The sequence below is a fragment of the Abramis brama genome (assembly GCF_963993115.1).
Source record: "Abramis brama genome assembly, chromosome: 21".
Taxonomy (NCBI): domain Eukaryota; kingdom Metazoa; phylum Chordata; class Actinopteri; order Cypriniformes; family Leuciscidae; genus Abramis; species Abramis brama.
In genome coordinates, this window is record NC_139983.1 from 21,710,003 (window position 1) to 21,728,964 (window position 18,962).

An 18,962-nucleotide genomic window follows, 5' to 3' on the forward strand; every position below is an offset into this window, starting at 1 on the left:
ACCTTGAGACCTCTTCTCAGCGTTTTATTCTGTTGCACTCTGTCTACCTGTTTTCTAACGCAAGAATGGATCTTATGCAAACACCCCCTAAGAAACACATCAGATCGGGTTGGGTAGACATCTTCCTAAGCCAGTCTAATTATAAAAGACATCTATAAAGGGATAGTGCAACCAAAAATGAAAAGTCTGTCATCCAAATCTGATCCATTTCTGTATGATATATATTTTTTCTTCCACACAATGAAAGTGTGGACAAAGTCAATAGGATCCAATGTTGTTTGGATATTATAAATGTTCTTATAAATATATTATTTTGTGTTCTGCACAAGAAAGTTATACAGGTTTGAAACAATATGAGGATGAGTAAATGATGAAAGACTTACATTTTTGGTGGACTATCCAGCTAGTCATTTAATTGTTCGGACAACCCACAGGCTAATTTTGAAAATATGTATCTGCACATCCCTTGTATTCTCATAGGTAAAGGAAAACAGAGCAAGGTAGATGTTTAATCACATTTGAAGGCCATTTCTGACAACTAACCCTGACTTCTAGGAGTAATTTTCTACGCTCTACTTTCTGGGGCGTTTTGGCTGACAGGGTGATGGTGTTCCAAGTGACTTTTTAAAGTTCAAACACCTTCAGAACATGATGTGAATTAGAGAGCTGGCACAGAACCGAACACACAGGGTAATCATGTCAGCTCAAACTGATGATTTGACATATGAAAGAGTAGAAAATCACTCCATGGTCCTTAAAACCACACTCTGACTTTTAGGGGCGTGTCTTCAACTGGCAGATATATAGGCATGCATAACTGATCTCCAAATGGAATTTGTGTACCTTCCATGAAGAAAAAAATACAAACAAGAAAAATTATTACAGGGTCTGACTGAACGAACCACAGACGTCATATAAACTATTCAAGCGGAGACTGTAGTCCCACAGTGCAGCGATGAAGGAGAGCCGAAGAGTTGTGTGAATGTGTGTGCGCTTCAGGTCCTCAGGGTCAGGCTTTATGAATGTTTCAGAGGTGTGTCTCTTCCTCTCTTCTCTCTCTGTTTTAGGGTGACTGAACACAGAGAGCCAAACAACAGCTTCATACTGCAGCCACACTGTTACATCAGATAGATAGATAGATAGATAGATAGATAGATAGATAGATAGATAGATAGATAGATAGATAGATAGATAGATAGATAGATAGATAGATAGATATACAGACAGACAGACAGACAGACAGACAGACAGATAGATAGATAGATAGATAGATGAACTTTAAATCTATTTATGTGTCTGTTTGGGATCAGATACACGCCAAGTCTCTCTGCTCAACCAATTAACTGAATGGAGTGAATTCATTTTTGCGTATTTATATATTGGGGTTTTGGGGTCTCATCTTTAGCGCTGGATTTCAAGCAGACAGCAAGGCTGATTTATTCTCAAACGAAGACCTGAAGGACAACACAGACGGCAAATATCAGCTGTGTGTTCAGGATTGGGTCTGTTTCCAGTGGATTGGAGGAATAGGTGACGCTTGCACTAATGCACACATGCACGATGTCTCTTTTCCTCTCATGGCTGAATTGGTCTCAGACACATTAACATAGCCAGTCTGAGGCTGTTCCAATTCCCGCAAGATCATCCTGACCATCCAGCAGACACACATGCACAGGGCAGTGTGAACAGACAGATGCAGCCATGTTTTAACCTCATGAGGCCGTTTGCTTTTGGACCACTGCATCTCACACCCAGGGGTCTTTCTATGGACATCTGTGTGAGTGAATGTTTGTAGATGTGAGGGAATAGGTGTGTTTGTTTACCTTGAGTGGGGTCATGGCTCTCCCAGAAGACTTTGAGAAGTTTCTCTAAGCTGACATCTTTAGGAGAGAAGACCACTCGCACTACTTCTGTGTGCCCCGTTAGACCTAAAGATATGGCAGGAAAAAGAAGTAACGCACAAATAGAACTGCGCAATTGTTGAGTGATTTTGCAGTCTATATTAAATGATGGCTATAGAAAAGGATGTTAAGTATTTTACTCTTTTATTGTCTATTAAGTTTTTTTACAGAACATTTTAAAGGGGACATACCATGAAAATCTGACTTTTTCCATGTTTAAGTGCTATAATCGGGTCCCCGGTGCATCTACCAACCCAGAAAATGTGAAAAGTGACAACCCAGTAACTTTGTTTTAGTAAGCCTTTCTCTGCAAGTATGTCAAAAAATAAGCCAATCAGATTTCACTCCCCTTGTGACGTAGGAAGGGGATCTTATTATAATATTACCACCCCTTAATCTGCAAGTTTCCACCCACGGCGCCGCCATTTGGTTTTCGCATAATTCGCAAGCAACATCAGTGTAACCAGTTCTAACGCAATGGCAAAAGTTTGAGCAAAGCACGCAAACTGTTCTGTCGTTGGCTGCACAGACAAGCACAGAACACTATTTGATTTGCTCACACCCAAAAAGGGGCAAATATGAAAAGCTATAATAAATGATCTGGCTTTTTGAGAATTTTTTTTGCTAAATTTTCACTGACACATTCTGGGGACACCATAGATTTATATTACATCTTGTGAAAAGGGGCATATGTCACCTTTAAAATGAAATGATTAAATATTCTTCCATGTGCTCATTTAATTCACAAAATAAAAAAGTATATTAATAATGACATATCGAATATCATTAAAAGGCTAAAAAATATAGACAATTAAATTCAGCTACATTACACAACCACTGAACAAATATTCAAAAAAAAACAATACCATTCATCTCACAAAGACATTAAGACATTTAAAAAATAATATTTAGCAATGATGCATTAAAGGGATTCACCCAATAATGAAAATTAGCCCATGATTTACACATCCTCAAGCCATCCTAAGTGTATATGACATTCTTCTTTCAGACGAATACAATCGGAGTTACAGAAAAAAAAATTACTGGCTCTTCCAAGCTTTATAATGGCAGTGAATGGCTGTTTATTAAGTCCATAAAAGTGCATCCATCCATGATAAAAGTGCTCCACACGGCTCTGGGGGTTTAATAAAGGCCTTCTGAAGCAAAGTGATGTGTTCGTGTAAGAAAAATATCCATATTTAAAACTTTATCAACTAAAATAACAAGCTTCCGGCAGACGGCCTACGCAAGTCGACTTACGCTAAAAGAGTAACACTTGACGATGTATGATGTAGGATGTAGGTGTAGCGTCAAGCTTTGATGCCTCTCGCGGTTCAACCAAACAGGGCTGGGCAACAAACTCAAGCTCCTTGACATTTCTCTTTAAAAATTCTCGTTTTAGACTTAATTTGTGACTGGTGTTTTGTTTTGCTCTATCGTCTGCGCTTCTGCCACCTAGGATGGCTTGAGGGTGAGTAAATCTTGGGATAAATTAAATTTTTGGGGGAACTATCCCTTTAAACTAAGCATAAGAGACAGTAAAGAAATGTATACAAATATTTATATTTCAAATAAAGGGTTCCATATTTCAATATTACTATTTTTGATAAAATAAATGCAGTCTTGGTGAACAAAAGAGACTTCTTTCAAAACATTTTAAACATTTACTGACTTAGTACGGTACAGTAAGTGTATTTGATTGTATTTCTTGTGGTTATGATACCGATTAACTTCATGAGGTGAATCCTGGGATGCTGATAAACTGTACTAAAGCAGATCTCACAAAGTCTTAAACTTTAATTCAAGAACAATTTTAGGCACACAAAAAAAGCACAATAATTTATAATTTCATAAAATAATAAATAATAATAAAACCATAATTTCAAGCTTTTAAGTATAAACCTTTAAAAGGTTTTTAAGATCATGAGAACCATTCTGTCAAATCAATCCGAACTTTTGACTGGTACTCAGACACCATGCACTTACTATGCAAAACTGTTTCTGCATATGCGTTTGCTACTCTTACAAATAACAAAGCCTGTCTACATATTAACCCAAACACCCAACACAGTTCTGACATCTGCAGGTCTTCTCCAAACTACACACTTAAAAGAGAATGTGTGTGTGAAGCCAACCCTCTGCAGAGATGCAGTCAGAACCTTCTCACTGGGACCAGTTGAGAAACTGCAACATCACAGCTGCATCCCTCCCTCCATTTCATCTCTTCTGAACTGTCTGGCTACAAGTAGGTCATACAGAGGAAGGGGGAAGGGCTGCGGATCTGGGAGAGAGCAGTGCACTCTGGGTAGTTCACTGCAGATGAAGGGAATGTTTTGGTGAAGGCTGCAGCAAAGCATTAATTTGGGTACAATGAAGCTGCTGATGGCCTTATGGTTCGGAAACCTTTTTGATATGGGAGGGGAACGAACAGTTAGACTCACCCGAACACACCTCATGATAGGTGGGGTTAGGTGTGAAGCCCCCAGCATAGCCCACTTGTGTAGAAAACACACCAGGAATCCTCCAGAAGCGCCTCTCTGCTCCCCAAAAACATCCCATACCTGAACAGAAATGGGACAGACATTAAATGGCAAATAATTATAGGATTGACTTAAAAAGAGACAAAATTGTCTTTTTGGTTCCACTACAAAGCCTTCCTAACTACAGTTGTTTGACATCAAACAAAAGTAAAATTCAGACACTGTTGATACCTCCCCAAAAAAAATATAGATAAAACCTCAAAATGGCATTTTATTCTTTTTTTTAAATATTATTTTCATATCATTTTTTATTTAATTTTATTTTTGTGCTATAACCTTTTAGCATAGTCCCAAGCTAACATCAATCTCAACTGGAATCAACTGCAAGCTTTAGATGCTTCGTGTGAAAAGCAATTATTCATGTGTGTGACCGTTGAGAAAGTTATGGCCTATGTACAGCACTTACACTACAGTTCAAAAAGATTTTGAAAGAATAAAATAATACTTATATTTAGCAAGAATGCATTAAATTGATCAGATGTGACAGCAAAGACACTTAAAATATTAAAAACCATTTCCATTTCAAATAAATGCTGTTCTTTTAAATAACTTTCTATTTATCAAATAATTCTGAAAAAATGTATCACCTTTTTCCACAAAAATATTAAACAGCAACTGTTTTTAACTGATAATAATAAGAAATATTTCTTGAGCACCAAATCAGCATATTACAATGATTTCTGAAGGATCATATGACACTTAAGACTTAGTTAGCTTAGCCATCACTGGAATAAATTACATTTTATAAAATTTAATTTACATTTTATATTAAAATAGAAAACAGTTGTTTTAAATTGTAATTTCCTTTTGAACAGTAGTGTACACGGTTCCATTTCAGTTAGAATGCTGTCTTAGATGCTGTTTATGTAGACAGCTTACTAGGTCTTGGAACAGAACTACTGTTCTGTATCAATTGATTCTGTTCATTTAAACTGGCTCTTGGCCACATTTTTATTGGCTCAGGAAATCAAGAGGAGAGAGGGGGAGAAATTAGATAGGAACATGACCCAACCTGGACTCAAACCCAGGTTTCCCATGAGCCACCACTCTAACACAAGTGGTGCTTTAAGAGGCAATGTATTAATTGCACCCAAGGATGTCTGGAATATGATCTTCTCCAAACTCACCAAACATGATCATCTCCATGCTGTCAGGAAATGGTTCCACTGTGGGGTTCCCAATGGCGGTGTGCTTTACTGCAGAAACATAGGCGAGAGAAACACAGCAATATAAATGTTGTGTTATCAATGGGGTGTACGTGTGCACAAGGTGGCGCTGTTCCAGATGGTGGGACTGTCAGACTGGTTTCTGTGGTGAGGATTATTGCAGATTTGCCTGGTCTGCTCAGGCTAAGCTGAATCACTGCTGCTGTTTCTGCAGTGGGAGACACTTAGCCGATTACACTACTGCACCTCCCCCACCCAACACACACACACACACACACACCTCTAAACCATCCAGAGAAGGTCACAAACCATGAGTGACGTGAACGCATTGGAAGGAGACAACACCAGCTCTCTGAAAGCCCTACAGAACGACCTGCAGTGGATTAGGCCACAGGGAGAAAAAAAGAGGGTGGACAAACAAAATGTTTCCTGAGTTGGATGGATGAGGCCAACTGTGCCATACTGGAATTAGAGCAGTAAAGAGGAAGAGAAAAGGGGCACAGATGTGGGGAGGATTAGAGCTAAGAAGACTGAAGTGATTTACCACCTAAATCTCCAGGCAGCAAAGGATAGTGGTTTACACACAGCGCACTAATATTAGCATATGGATGAAGAGATGTGTCATAGCCCCACAAACAAACACACACAATAGTGCATTTAGGGCAACATGCACCCCATTCCCCCTTTAATCTTCCTAAAGTTTAGACTATATATGATAATGACCTGAATACTGAAAATCTGTCCATTACTGATTGAAAAAGCTCAGTATGAAAGTTAGCCTCTAAAAACTCTAAGTATTAAACTTTGGCTGCAGACATGAATGGTGCCTCAAATTTTGTGGCTTGCTAAGGAGAGGTGTGCTATTACTTTTCTAAGACTTCAGATTTTTTCCTGACGGACATAAATGTGTGAAACAAACCTTTAAAAATGTGCATTGAAGAAGGAACCCAAGCCATTTCTAGATACCAGAACATAATAGAGACTTATAGGTGGGTACCTTTGATTTAGGGCAGTAAGCAACCAGCTAGCAATTACATTTGCAAGGACAATAACATCTCACATTTTGTTCAGAAAATGTAAAAATCAAGAATCTATAGAGGTTCAAACCTATATTTTCTCAAAATCTACTAGTACCGGTAGGTGGGTTGTCTGAATGACTAGTCAACTAATCGGAAGCCCTGAACAATTACATTTTTAAACAATTAAACTTTGAAACAATTAATTTAGGTTTTCTGAGCCCAATCAGGCAATTTAACAGACTTTTTCATTTAAAAAAAAAAGTTTTTAATTTTGACACAGGCCCTGTTTACGCCTGGTATTATGTATTTTCGTTGATCCGATTACAAGTGGATGACAAGTGTAAACGGGGTCTAAAACGTTTTGAGCTAGTTCTCTTTTGAACAAAAGACTACTCTTAGCCTACTGAACTAATACGCAATCATTGTGGGACGTGTTGTGTAAGATAGCCCACCAAGCAATTCAAACTTAGCTGCTTTGTGCTAAAACGCATGGATTGCATTTAAATTGCAGCTTCCTTTTCCATTTTATTCTCTTCCTTTCCTGATCGGACATAATCCACATAACATGGGACTAATATTCTTACTATACGTAATCCAAGTAAGACAGTGGATCACTGAAAACACATCTTAATATCAGGGCCATGGTGTCTTAAAAACACTTTTGACAAGATGCTCAAGTAAAAAAACCCGCTGTAAGACGTGACGCAATGGCCAAAGAGTTATTGCTGTCTGTTACACCAGTGCTTTAAAGGGACTTTAAAGTAGCAAAACACTCACTTAGAGGGTTTTCCCATGCAGATAACAGTTTAAGCACAGCATGCTAATTAAACAGTGTGATCTTTTTCCCAAACCAGTTCAACGCAAACTCTACTCCACAGCTGATTCTAAATGTCACCGGTCATGTCAATCACAGTGCTGATTGCCAACACTACGCTAACAACTAACCCCTAACCATACCCGCCCTACACCCTAATCTATCTTACATGGATAGTTCACCCAAAAATGAAAAATCTGTCATCATTTACTCACAGTTGATGGTAGCCATTGACTTCCATAGTATGGGAAAAAAATACTATGGCAGTCAATGGCTTCGGTCAACTGTTTGGTAACCAGCATTCTTCAAAATATCTTATTTTGTGTTCAACAGAAGAAATAAACGAATACAGGTTTAGAACAATTTGAAGGTGAGTAAATGATGACAGAAATTTTGATTTTGGGTGAACTATCCCTTTTAACCAATAAAATTGGCTGCAGGGAGGGAAACTGGTTTGGGGGGGAATCATGCTAATTAAACCATTGCCACTAAAAATATAATAACAAATAAAATAAACCCATATAAACTAGCCAGTTGTTAGATGACAAGTTGATACTGAATTCTATTATCCATTGGCACTGCATCCACAGGACATGCAGGCCAGAATTAAAGCACAAAGTGTGTTTGGTTTCTTTTGCGAAACTTTAACCTGTTTTGCACACTGAGCATATTTAACAACAAAGAACGCTGTTTAACATAAAAGGAAATGAGATGACAAGCAAACAACTGAGAGACAAAGACAGGCAGGCAAAAGCCATGCTACCAAATCAAGATAAAAGAGCTGCTTGTTTTGTCACCTTGACAAGCAAAGCTTTCTTTTCTTCTTGTCGAAGTGAGGACTTGTGCATCACACACCTCTACAGTCACATTTGCCAAATCTCACTATGTTCGAACAGACCACCTGGCACTGACCTGCCAGCCAAGCGTACAATTATGCCATTTCTAATTTCTGCGAGGGAGGATCTGAAAAGAAAAGAAGAAAAAAAAACACATTTTCCAAATAAAAAAAGGTGAGAATTGGAAGATAAATGAATTTCAGAGTGAGTGATGAAGACAGGAATGGGCAGAGGAATAAAAGCGAGGGATGCGCAACAGATTAGAGCAGCGGAAATAAGGAGCCACACGTTTTTTGTCTTTCATTCCTTCGTTCCTTTTGGCAGCAGATGAACACACAGCCGCTCAATCCAGTGAAGAAAAAAATAACGTAACAAACAAACTGGAATGAACTGAACCTAGCCAAGAACACGCCAACATAACCAACATCCACAAAAGCTCTGGCACCGCAAACCTAGTGTTTTCTCTCTCTACCATTCTCCAACCTCCTCCCTTCACCTTCCCATAATGCCTTTCTCTCTCTCTCTCTCTCTCTCTCCCTGTTCTATCTATCTCTCTCTCACACGCTCACACACCAACCACAGCAGTGGGTATTTCTCCCGAGGAGCTCTGGCATGGCTCCAGGAGGTGCCAGTCTGCCTCCTTTAACAGTGCCCCGTGACTGTGCCAAAAGACGCCTTCGCCAACACCACAACACCTTACCAACCGCTCTGCCGAAAAAAGGACAGCGAAAACAAAAGGGAAAAAAGAGGAAAAAAGAAAGTGAGGCAAAGGAAGGCGGGTGAGGCTGACAAAAGAATCAGAAGAGGACTTTTTTATTGTAGCGGCAAGATTGGAAAAAGGACCTTTCTTCTCCAAAACTTTTATTAGAACGGACCTAATTTGGGGTGAATTGTGTTCCGGCAAACAGAAGAAATAGCAATAGCCTTGTCAAATATCAGAAATCGCGCAGAATCGCAACACTATTTCTCAGGGTATTGCATGTTTTTCCTGCAAAGTCTGCCCATCCATCATCATGGCATTGGAATGACCCTTCACAATCCCTCCACACAACAACTTTCTCGTGACCCAAGGACCTAATGTTCATCTGGACTATTACAGCACGTTTCTGTTGTCAACGGTGCCGCCGACGCTTTTGAAAGGAATACTTGTCCTCTGTAACATTGGCATATGGATGAATTGTGATTGGTTGGATGCATATCACTGGTGTTGGATCTAGGACTCCATGTTTACTTTGAAGCACCTTAGTCTTTGCAGTTGCTCAAATGTTACTAACATACAAGACATGACGCAAACATTATTCGATTTTGGTTGCAAAATTCAGACAACTCAAAGTCACAAAAGAATCAATAGCATCTAGGTTTTCAAACAATTGGAAAAGATTTCACTATTCGTAAACCCACTTAAATCCTATTATAAACGCAACTAGTAAGGTGAAATATTGATTGATTCAACGTCCAAGCAAAATTTTCTTGATGGTAAAACATGTCTCCTGCTTCAAATATGATTATATAAACAAATATACTGTGGAGAAAAGGTCTATATTGTGTGTGGAGGCCTACCTGCTGAGTTTATGACTCTGAATTTGAAGAAAAAATCAAAGCAATATCAGTCTAAAAGTGTCTTAACCAACTGGTCTTCACGTTCTTGTTAAACATGGCATATTCAAGACCATTTCTGTTGGAACGCAACATAACCACCTCATGCTGGGTCAACTTCAATCAGCTGAGACACTGGAGTCACCGGCAAGTTCAAGTGCCTGTATGTCCCCTGGAGGCGACTGCTGATGCATTCATACCATACTTTCTATTCAAACCTGTATCCAAGCAACCATTTCCGGTTGCTATGGTGAAGAATGCCCCCCCCCATCACTACAGTTTGCAAGATAGTGCACTTAATCTGTGGAACACCTCCAGCATTCTGATGCCCGAGACAAAACATAATTTAACATAATACAGTTGTAGAAAAGACAGTATTTTCAGAACCAAAGCAAACAAATGTCAACTTTCTGAATGACTTGATGATGCTAAATCGAAGTATTGTAATGCCTGTATAAAAGTCTTCACAGATGAACAGATAGCTTTACTCAGCATGAAGACCCCAATAATATAGTCTATATAGTCTAATCTAGATGTTTTCAAAAAAATGACAGAAAGCTCATGATTTATACTGACAGGTCAGTGTATTGTAAACTAAGGGTTTGGAATCAGCCACTAACTCAAAGGTTACGGTTTCAATCTCAGGAAGGGGAAGCTCAGGATCTGGAGAGCTACTTTGATTTCAGTTTTACTCCTTTCACCAATGTGCCCTTGAGCAAAGCTCTTAACTACAGCCTGTTCACGACGGACCGAGCCTCCTATTTGTGTGTTCTATGTTGTTTTGGATAAAAAGCATGTGCTTAATACTTCTATCTATGTGGGGGTGATGGAAAACCAATAGCAGTCATCCAGACACTCTTTACAGAAATTGTTTCGTCGCCAAGGTCACATGAAATTGCTCTTTAATGGCACTGATGTAGAATGTGCATTATTTCAGAGGATATACACACAATAAAAGAATAATAAGGCCTATTTGAATCACAAATAATGCTAGTAAAGTGATTACATACTACAATACTAAAAACAATTTTTTCAGAGATTTCATTTGATGACATCAAATGAAATCTCTGAAAAAATTGTTTTTAAATGTGACGTCAAAATATGGATTTCATTTGATGACATCAAATGAAATGCATATTTTGACGTCACATTTAAATACACTGCTAATAAAGACATTTAAATAGAGAGGCGTGACTGTGGCGATGACATCAGTACATTTTCTCAGGCTGTGCCAGCATGGCAACAGCAGGTAAGGTTTGATCATCCTCCCCAAAACCCTGTTCCACCCCCCATGGATGCAGAGGCCCGGAAGCTTCCGCCATGCCGTGACAGCGAGCTGCTTCGACAGAAGGGCCGGGAACGCGTGACGGGGGCGGAGCTTTCATGCGCATAATGCACAGATGGGCCCCTGGACACTGCTAGGGCACCAGAACTCCCAGGATGCACCAGGCCAGCAAAACTGTCATGGTTATATCTGAAGGCACAGTCACCTGATTTATTGTTTGTTGGTGGTAATATAGTTTCGTTGATTGTTTACAGTGAGGAACTCCACAACCATTTTTGGAATAAGGGCAGAGAGTGCCTACTAGTCAACTGTGCCGAGTTTTACTCTAAAAAGACAAGAACTCAGTCCTGCCAAGTAAGCCAAGAACTGATGCATTTTTTATGACCCCTTTCATCTAACCGTAGCAGAGTATCAGACATGTAAAATAAGTGAGTGTGGGCTTCACTAGCACACTAAATGTTTAGTTCTGAACCGTTTTAATGCTGCTTCTCATCAAATCATCCCAGCCTAATGAGAGTTTGACGTCACTGAGAATCAATCAAATATCCAAAAGAGACATTTTCTCATTATTCTGTTTTTAGTCACTATGCTTTTGCTGACAAAAAGAAAAACATTTTGTTTTTTTTCCTTATTAATCTTTCCTATGATAACCATAATTTTGACTTTATTTACTACAGGTCAGCTATTGTTTCTGGGTCATTTCTACAATTTACTACTTTTTATGTCCTCAATACAAATTTACATTAATAATATTAAATTTCAATAGATTATAATTCTAATGGGTTAAAAGGAATAAAGACTTTTTTATATTGCACACTTTTGCCTAAACATTTTTTTTATACATTTAAATAATTAGTTATTTACAATATTAACACTAATAGTGAAGTAGTTTTGAGTTACTGTCCATCGTTCGATGTTAATCTAAATACTTGTAAATAAATAAATAGATACATGGATTTTGGTGGTATGCAGATTTTACTTGGTTTACTTCCCAACAATATCTTATAAGACAATGGCATTAATGTGATGAAAGTCATGTAAAATGAAGTGAGATCTGTTTAAATGTTATTCTAATAACTTTAAATACCATATGTTACTGTTAATTTGGTGTCTTGTCTACCCATTTATGGTATGGAGCTTTAAAGATATAGACATTAGGCTATATGAAATAACAGTTATTATATCTAGAAAATGCAGTATCAAATAAGATCGAAGGACAAATTATCTCTCGATTATTAAAAAAGTGTAGAAGTAAAGAGGTAGCCTATATTTTAGTTTATTAATTCTATTAGGGTATATAAAACATATAAAACATTAAAAAATAAAGATGCAAGTTTCAAAACCCAAAAGGAAATTAAAAGACATTAGCTACCATATTACAATAAAAATGTGGTAACTTGCTATCTCTTCCATCAGAAAAAAATATATTAACGTTACACAAAATGACAGAACATGGAATAATTCCACACTACACTGTATTAAGGACATTTTATATTAATTTATTGTGAAGTAACTTTAATTGTGGCATTATTCGGAATTTCGGTTACTATGGTTTTTGTTTGAATGCGGAAGTTGTCGTCTATACAACTGGCCTGATGTCCCGGATGTAATGTGCCACAGGAGAGTTTATTCTATGAGAAACGCACGAGTGTCACATCCACCTGCTTTTACATCAGTGTCCCTTCACATGTGACATGACCCGCTGCGTGGCAGCCGAATTTCACGAAAGACAGAATTTACCTGCCACGACCATTTTCTCCTCCCTGCCCTTCAGTGAGCGCTCTTTGGCGGTCAAAACGCTCTTGTTTGCCATATTGAGCTGAGCGACTGTCACGCGCAGATCGAGCTGCAGGACGATGACGATGAGGATGATGATGATGGCCGCGTGCGCTCCCGTTGCAGAAATAAACATGTCCGCGCGGGCGCCATAGAGCTGAAGGAGGAGTGAGGGGACAGCCTCGCCCACCTCATGAATATTCATCAAGTGATGGGGGACTTCGCCAGATGAATATTAACTAGCCAGAGGTTAATGTGACTTTGCCACAAAAGCCTCCCGTGCGGTATGTGCGGGTAAGAAATTGAATTAAAATAAATATCCACATTAAGATAGCAGTTCGGCATGCAAATGAGCGTCACTACGTCTGCCGGCATAGCAAAACTGAGCATCTGTGTACTGTCGTGGAGGAGCGCGGCTGCATACATTAAAATTAGCATCTGGAATCCATTCATCATGATTATTGCTATTTCTGTGCATGTAAATACTTGCATTATTCCCTTCCATTGCAGTGGCTGCTTTATTCAGGTACAAGTGTTAAAATAAAGGCACTGCCTAGCCTGTCAAAGAAAGGATGCTATGCCTTCCCTAAACATTAAATTCCTCGTTCAATTTCAAGACAGTGCCATAAAAAAGCAGTATAACACGAAATTGTCAATTTAGGTCATCGTCTAACCTTTTGATTCACTGTATGTATGCTGTGCTTAACCTTCAATCCAAATATATTCCCTGCTTTAAAATATTAAACAAGGTTAACACAGACCACCAGTGATCCACAGAATCCCATAAGCTCAAGATTTGTAGCTGTAATGTCTGCAAGTGTAGCCTTTCTTTTCTGAGTTTTTGTATACTCCTCGACAGGGTTGTTTCAACCATATTTTAACTATGGATGGATAGATACATAGGTAGATAGGCCTACATACATGCATAGTGTAAACATTGCATCAAGAACATTTGTAAAAGTAAAAGGTTTTTGAAAGTAAATAAACATTAAGCTTCATCATATGCTCAAACTGGAGTGATGAATCAAAGACGGGCATTTTTTTGCTTATTATGTTCACTTACAGCCTCTTATCTAAGCAAAACAGTAGGTTTAGTGTCACCTGTAGAGGTGTTAAGGTTAGAAAGAGAGGCTTTGAAATCGCCTTGCAAATTAGATATAATTACTAAATGCGGGCAGGCAAGAGCAGCAGTGCTAAAATAAAACCTGAGGAGGAAATGGAAGCTGTAAAACAGTTAAATACCTTGAGTCATGACATGAAAATGATTCCTGGACGGTTGAAAACTTCTGTTCTGGTCAGATTTCCATACAGATTCAGTGAAGTCTTATCACTCTCTTTTCTTATGTAATGTAGATAGGCTATAGATATTTTTTTTTATGTTTAGGCTTTTCTCAGCAAATATTAATATATTCAATAAATTGTGCTTCCATTATCTGTAGAGGAGTTTTGGTGCAACATATCGTCAAAATAGATTGTAATAAACTTTACAACTTTATTTTTCAAGAAATCTCTCTCTCTGTGGTTTTGGTATTTGTGATTCTTATCCTGAGGTCCTTAATTCTGAGTGGGTGGCGGGATGCTGAACTGGTGTCTGATATGATGCAGAAAGGCTGAATATATGGATTGTGTTAATGATAAATTACAGGTTGAGAACAGAGAAAAGTTAAAATAGGTATACATTCAAAGAGAAAAAAGGAGAGCACAAGTGATAAATGGATTTACAGGATGCGTTAATCAGAGATTAATTAAGGCCATTTCTAAAGGGATTGGCCTATAGTGTTTTTGACAGCAGGTTTGATGGGTTAGTTTTAAACATTGATTTGTTTTGTGAAGGCATTTACATCACAGTTTGAGAGTGTTGTTAAGCTTTGACTGCTTACCGCATACACACACATCTATTTCTGATTAACATGAAAAAGAAAAGAGGCAGTCGACTGTTGGGTGTTTTAGCATAATTGTGGCTTTGCTGGTCTCACTCGAGTGAGATGCTTAATTAAAATAATAAATCACGCTTCTGCGTCACCACTAAAGAAATCCTTTTTTTCTTTGCCCCCTCACTCACTCAAAACGTATCGTCAGTGTGTCCGTGAAGGTCACACTGCAACCACTGTGTCCAATCCAGGGCCGCCCGCATCCACCCAATCCCACTTCAGGATTAGCTGGTGAACTCGTTAACTGGTTAGCAGATATCATCCTCCCCTCCCCCACCACCCTTGCTGTTTTTACCCTGGAGCAGCCTTGAGTAAGACACTCTTACCCCACATGGGATGGTCAGATTACAGCTTCCCCATAATCCTACATCTCTGCATCTCTTTCTCTCTCTGTTTCTCTATCTCTGGATACGCTTGCATCGCTCAAAAGTGTCCCATGTAGTAGACAGAGGGCTCTGTCTGGACCACCTAATTGTCAAGGATGATTGACAGTTAGCATACAGTTAATGCTAACTAACTAGCATACAGTTAGCATACAGTTATATCAGAGGCCAAGTCTGACTGGACGAGAGGAGGAGCTGGGGATGGAGGAGTGTAATTAGCTCCTGAGAAACGTGATAAATCTGCTTTAATACTGAATGGAACTTATATACTGGAATGCTGTGATAGGCGTCGTATTCCTACAGGTAGACGTGGATCAGCTGAGAGTCAGCTGATGCGAGCTTGACTGACGTGACCTGCCACTAACGCTACGCTTGATTTTTCGACCACATTAAGAGATATTTCAATTTGCATGGTGTGAATATTCAGAACAGCACTGGAAACAAAACAAGTGTGCACTAATTTATCTCGGCAGAGGAAGTGGACAGGGAAACTTATCTTAGTCATTGTGCGCTACTTCAGTTCTACACAACGTTTAGCTCAAATAGACGTGATAAAAAAGGGCCCAGCATTCAGTTTAATTTTAACGCAGGTGTTTGTGGGTATGAAGTGCATGAGATGCAACCAACCGTTTCCACAAAAACATTCAAGCAATACAACTGTTATTAAATGTTTATTGAGCACCAAATCAGCCTATTAGATTGATTCCTGAAGGATCATGCAACACTTAAGACTGGAGTAATGGCTGCTGAAAACTCAGCTTTGACATCACAAGAATAAATTACATTTATATAAATATATTAAAATTGATATTGTATATTAATAAATTACAATATTACTGTTTTTACTGTGTTTTTTTTTATCAAATAAATGTAGCCATGGTGAGCATAAGAAACTTCTTTTAAAATATTACAAAATCTTACCGACCCAACCACTATATTACAATTAATACTAATAATATACATTTTCTTCACACAAATTTATCATATATAATTATTATACAAATATATAAAAATCTCACTCGAAAGCCCTATCAAGCGTCAGTCTTAATAAAGTGAAGTTCCACAGATGTCCGCAGCTCAGTGTGTTTGGTGAACACTGCTTATGGGACCTTCTGAACGCAGCTTCTGTTTCCCCTCGTTTATTCATTTAATTTTTTCATGCCCATTCTTTCCCATATTACGCACTACCAAGAAGGTAAATACATATTACACATACAGATTCTAACTCCCAAGCAACAATAATTCTAGTGGGCATTATTATATTGTAGGGTAAATCCACGCACACTGCTCCCCCTCTCTTTCTCTTGTCTTGTCTTCCTGGCCACCTGTCTTTCCTCCCACCCTTCTCTCGTCCCGTTGGAGCTCCTCTCTCACCTGAAGCCTTGTTTGGCATCCTGTGCTGGGATTATGTTTAATCTGGACACGTGCCACTGGCCTCCCTCCCTCCTTCCCCCTCATAGTCATTCTTTTCCACCCCGCTCTTGTGCAGAAATCTGTGGCTGTAGGCTTTTAGTGTCTCTTATACGCATTTTACTCCAAGCTAAATTCACAAGGAAAAAAGGGGAAGCGCTATGGGGGCGCTATGAAATGCATAAATAATATTTACAAAAATATAGCCAAATTCACACAAGCATGCTTTTTATGATCTACTCTCTTACATTGAATACATGTATATGTATTGAACAAAACAAATCTTATGATCACAAAGGCTGCATTTACTTGATCAAAAATACATTAAAAACAGTAATATTGTGAAATATTATAACAATTTAAGATAACTGTCTTCTATTCTAATATATTTTAAAATGTAATTTATTCCTGTGATGGCAAAGCTGAATTTCCAACCGCCTTTAGTGTCACATGATCCTTCAGAAATCATTCTGATATGCTGATTTGGTGAAATCAAATGTTTTCAATGTTTAACAATGTTGTGTTGCTTAATATTTTTGTGGAAACCGTGATGCTCTTTTTTTTTTTTTTTTTTTTTACATTTTATAATACATTCTATTATATAACATATTATCAAATTTGGGTATTTTATATTCATAAATGTTTTGAATATAATACAAATATTAAACACAAACTGTATAATGTAAATGCAGTTTATTGATAAAATACCAACAACAAAAAAATCCACCCTTCTTCAATCCCAGAATCCACCTGCAACTTCCTGAATGAATGCATTGAGCTCAGAAAGAGATTATAAACCAAGCCAAAACAATAGATGCAGTATTTTCGCCTCATCTGTGCATAATGTGATTGTGTCATGGGAGATTTACCCATCAGCTCATGAAAGGCCGATTCCAGTGCAAAGTCTGTGATGGGATAGGATAAACATAATTTATTTTGATCATTTATAATTTGGGTATAAATATTATTTAATAAACTTCTAACATAGTAGCTATAACAGCTTAGCTAATAACATGAAAATGTTTAAATACTGATGCCTGCATGCATCTAGTTGACAAATGTACAGTAAATCTATATCTGAAGTGCCAAAGAAATCAGAAGAAAAAGAAAGAGAGAGGGGTGGAGGAAGTTAACTAAGGACAAATAACTGCTGTTATGTGGATCCTGTCACCAATCAGTCAGGGTCAATCTGACCCACTGCCTTTCATTTACTGCAGGGCACGCACACACTTACGCAGATGCATTAATTAATAATGCACATTTTCCACATTTTTCTAAATTATGCACCTTTGAGTCAGAGATTGTAAGGATGACTGTGGGCCACTGCTCATTAAAAATAAATCTGAATCAATTCTACCCCACAGTCTGACAGTATGCAGCTGTCATTACAGAAAAACACTACGATTAAACATTACAAATGTTTACCTATTAATCCTTATAAACTGAGTCTGTATGTGTGGCCTATCGTATGAACGTAGCTGATTATTAAAAATTACCATTCGTCTCTCTGCTTAAATAGGCCGCAAAATTGATTTGCCTTCCTGTTGCTGCCTCTGACAGTCTCACTGACATGTTCTTATTATCAGCAGTACGAGCATTATCACATACATTAATCAGAAAAGAATTCAGCCGTTGATGCCGTACTTTAATTACAAATCGCGCACTTATCCAACGAGGAACCACAAAAAGCGGCAGATTAAAATAATTGTGATTGCAAAAATCCTGTTTAGGAGATGGTCAGGACAGGAGGCAATGCTGACCTTGAAGGACTGTCTTTAACACAATCAGACATACTGATGCTACACACAGAAGGCAGAAAAATCTCCAGTCTTCAGTGCGTTTATTATTAATGTAGGGGATTTTATACTGCCAGCAGGATTTTTCTGTAACCAAACGCACAGATGAAATGCCTCTGAACCTCAGAGCGAAGACAGATGCATAATTTTGCGAAGCACATGCGCACGCTAAAGTGGTGCGAAATGAAGAAGTGGGTCATGGAGTGATTTGTTTTAGAGAGGGGGTGGAAACTGGGTCACTTGGATGCAGAGGCGGTGAGAGGGGGGTTGCTTTTGGGAGCTTCTGTGTGCTGTTGCTGGGCTGACTATTGGGGCGTATTGAGAAAAGAGGGAGGGAGAGAGAGACAGAAAGAGAAGTTCCCATCCTTGCTTTTTTTTTCTTTTTCTTTTTTGTGTGTGTGTGTGGAATTAGTCATGTTGTAGGGTCTAGGAGCATCCTTATTTCAAGAAGCAACGAAGACGCTAGATCCCATCCCAAATGCAGTATTCCAGAGCTTCGACTACAAAGA

The 18,962-nt window shown here is 38.4% G+C and overlaps 1 protein-coding gene across 1 annotated transcript in view; it reads right to left on the bottom strand.

Moving 5' to 3' along the window:
• The window catches only part of msrab (methionine sulfoxide reductase Ab), a 29,663-nt gene extending 16,510 nt beyond the window's left edge, over positions 1-13,153 (bottom strand). The window contains exons 1-4 of the mRNA XM_084097026.1: positions 12,898-13,153; positions 5,569-5,637; positions 4,343-4,462; positions 1,824-1,928 (exon numbers count right to left, since the gene is read on the bottom strand). Of these exons, the coding sequence (XP_083953152.1) occupies positions 1,824-1,928; positions 4,343-4,462; positions 5,569-5,637; positions 12,898-13,138 (535 nt within the window). The 5' untranslated portion in view covers positions 13,139-13,153. The remainder of the gene's footprint in view (positions 1-1,823; positions 1,929-4,342; positions 4,463-5,568; positions 5,638-12,897) is intronic.
• Between the last annotated feature and the right edge of the window lie 5,809 nt (positions 13,154-18,962).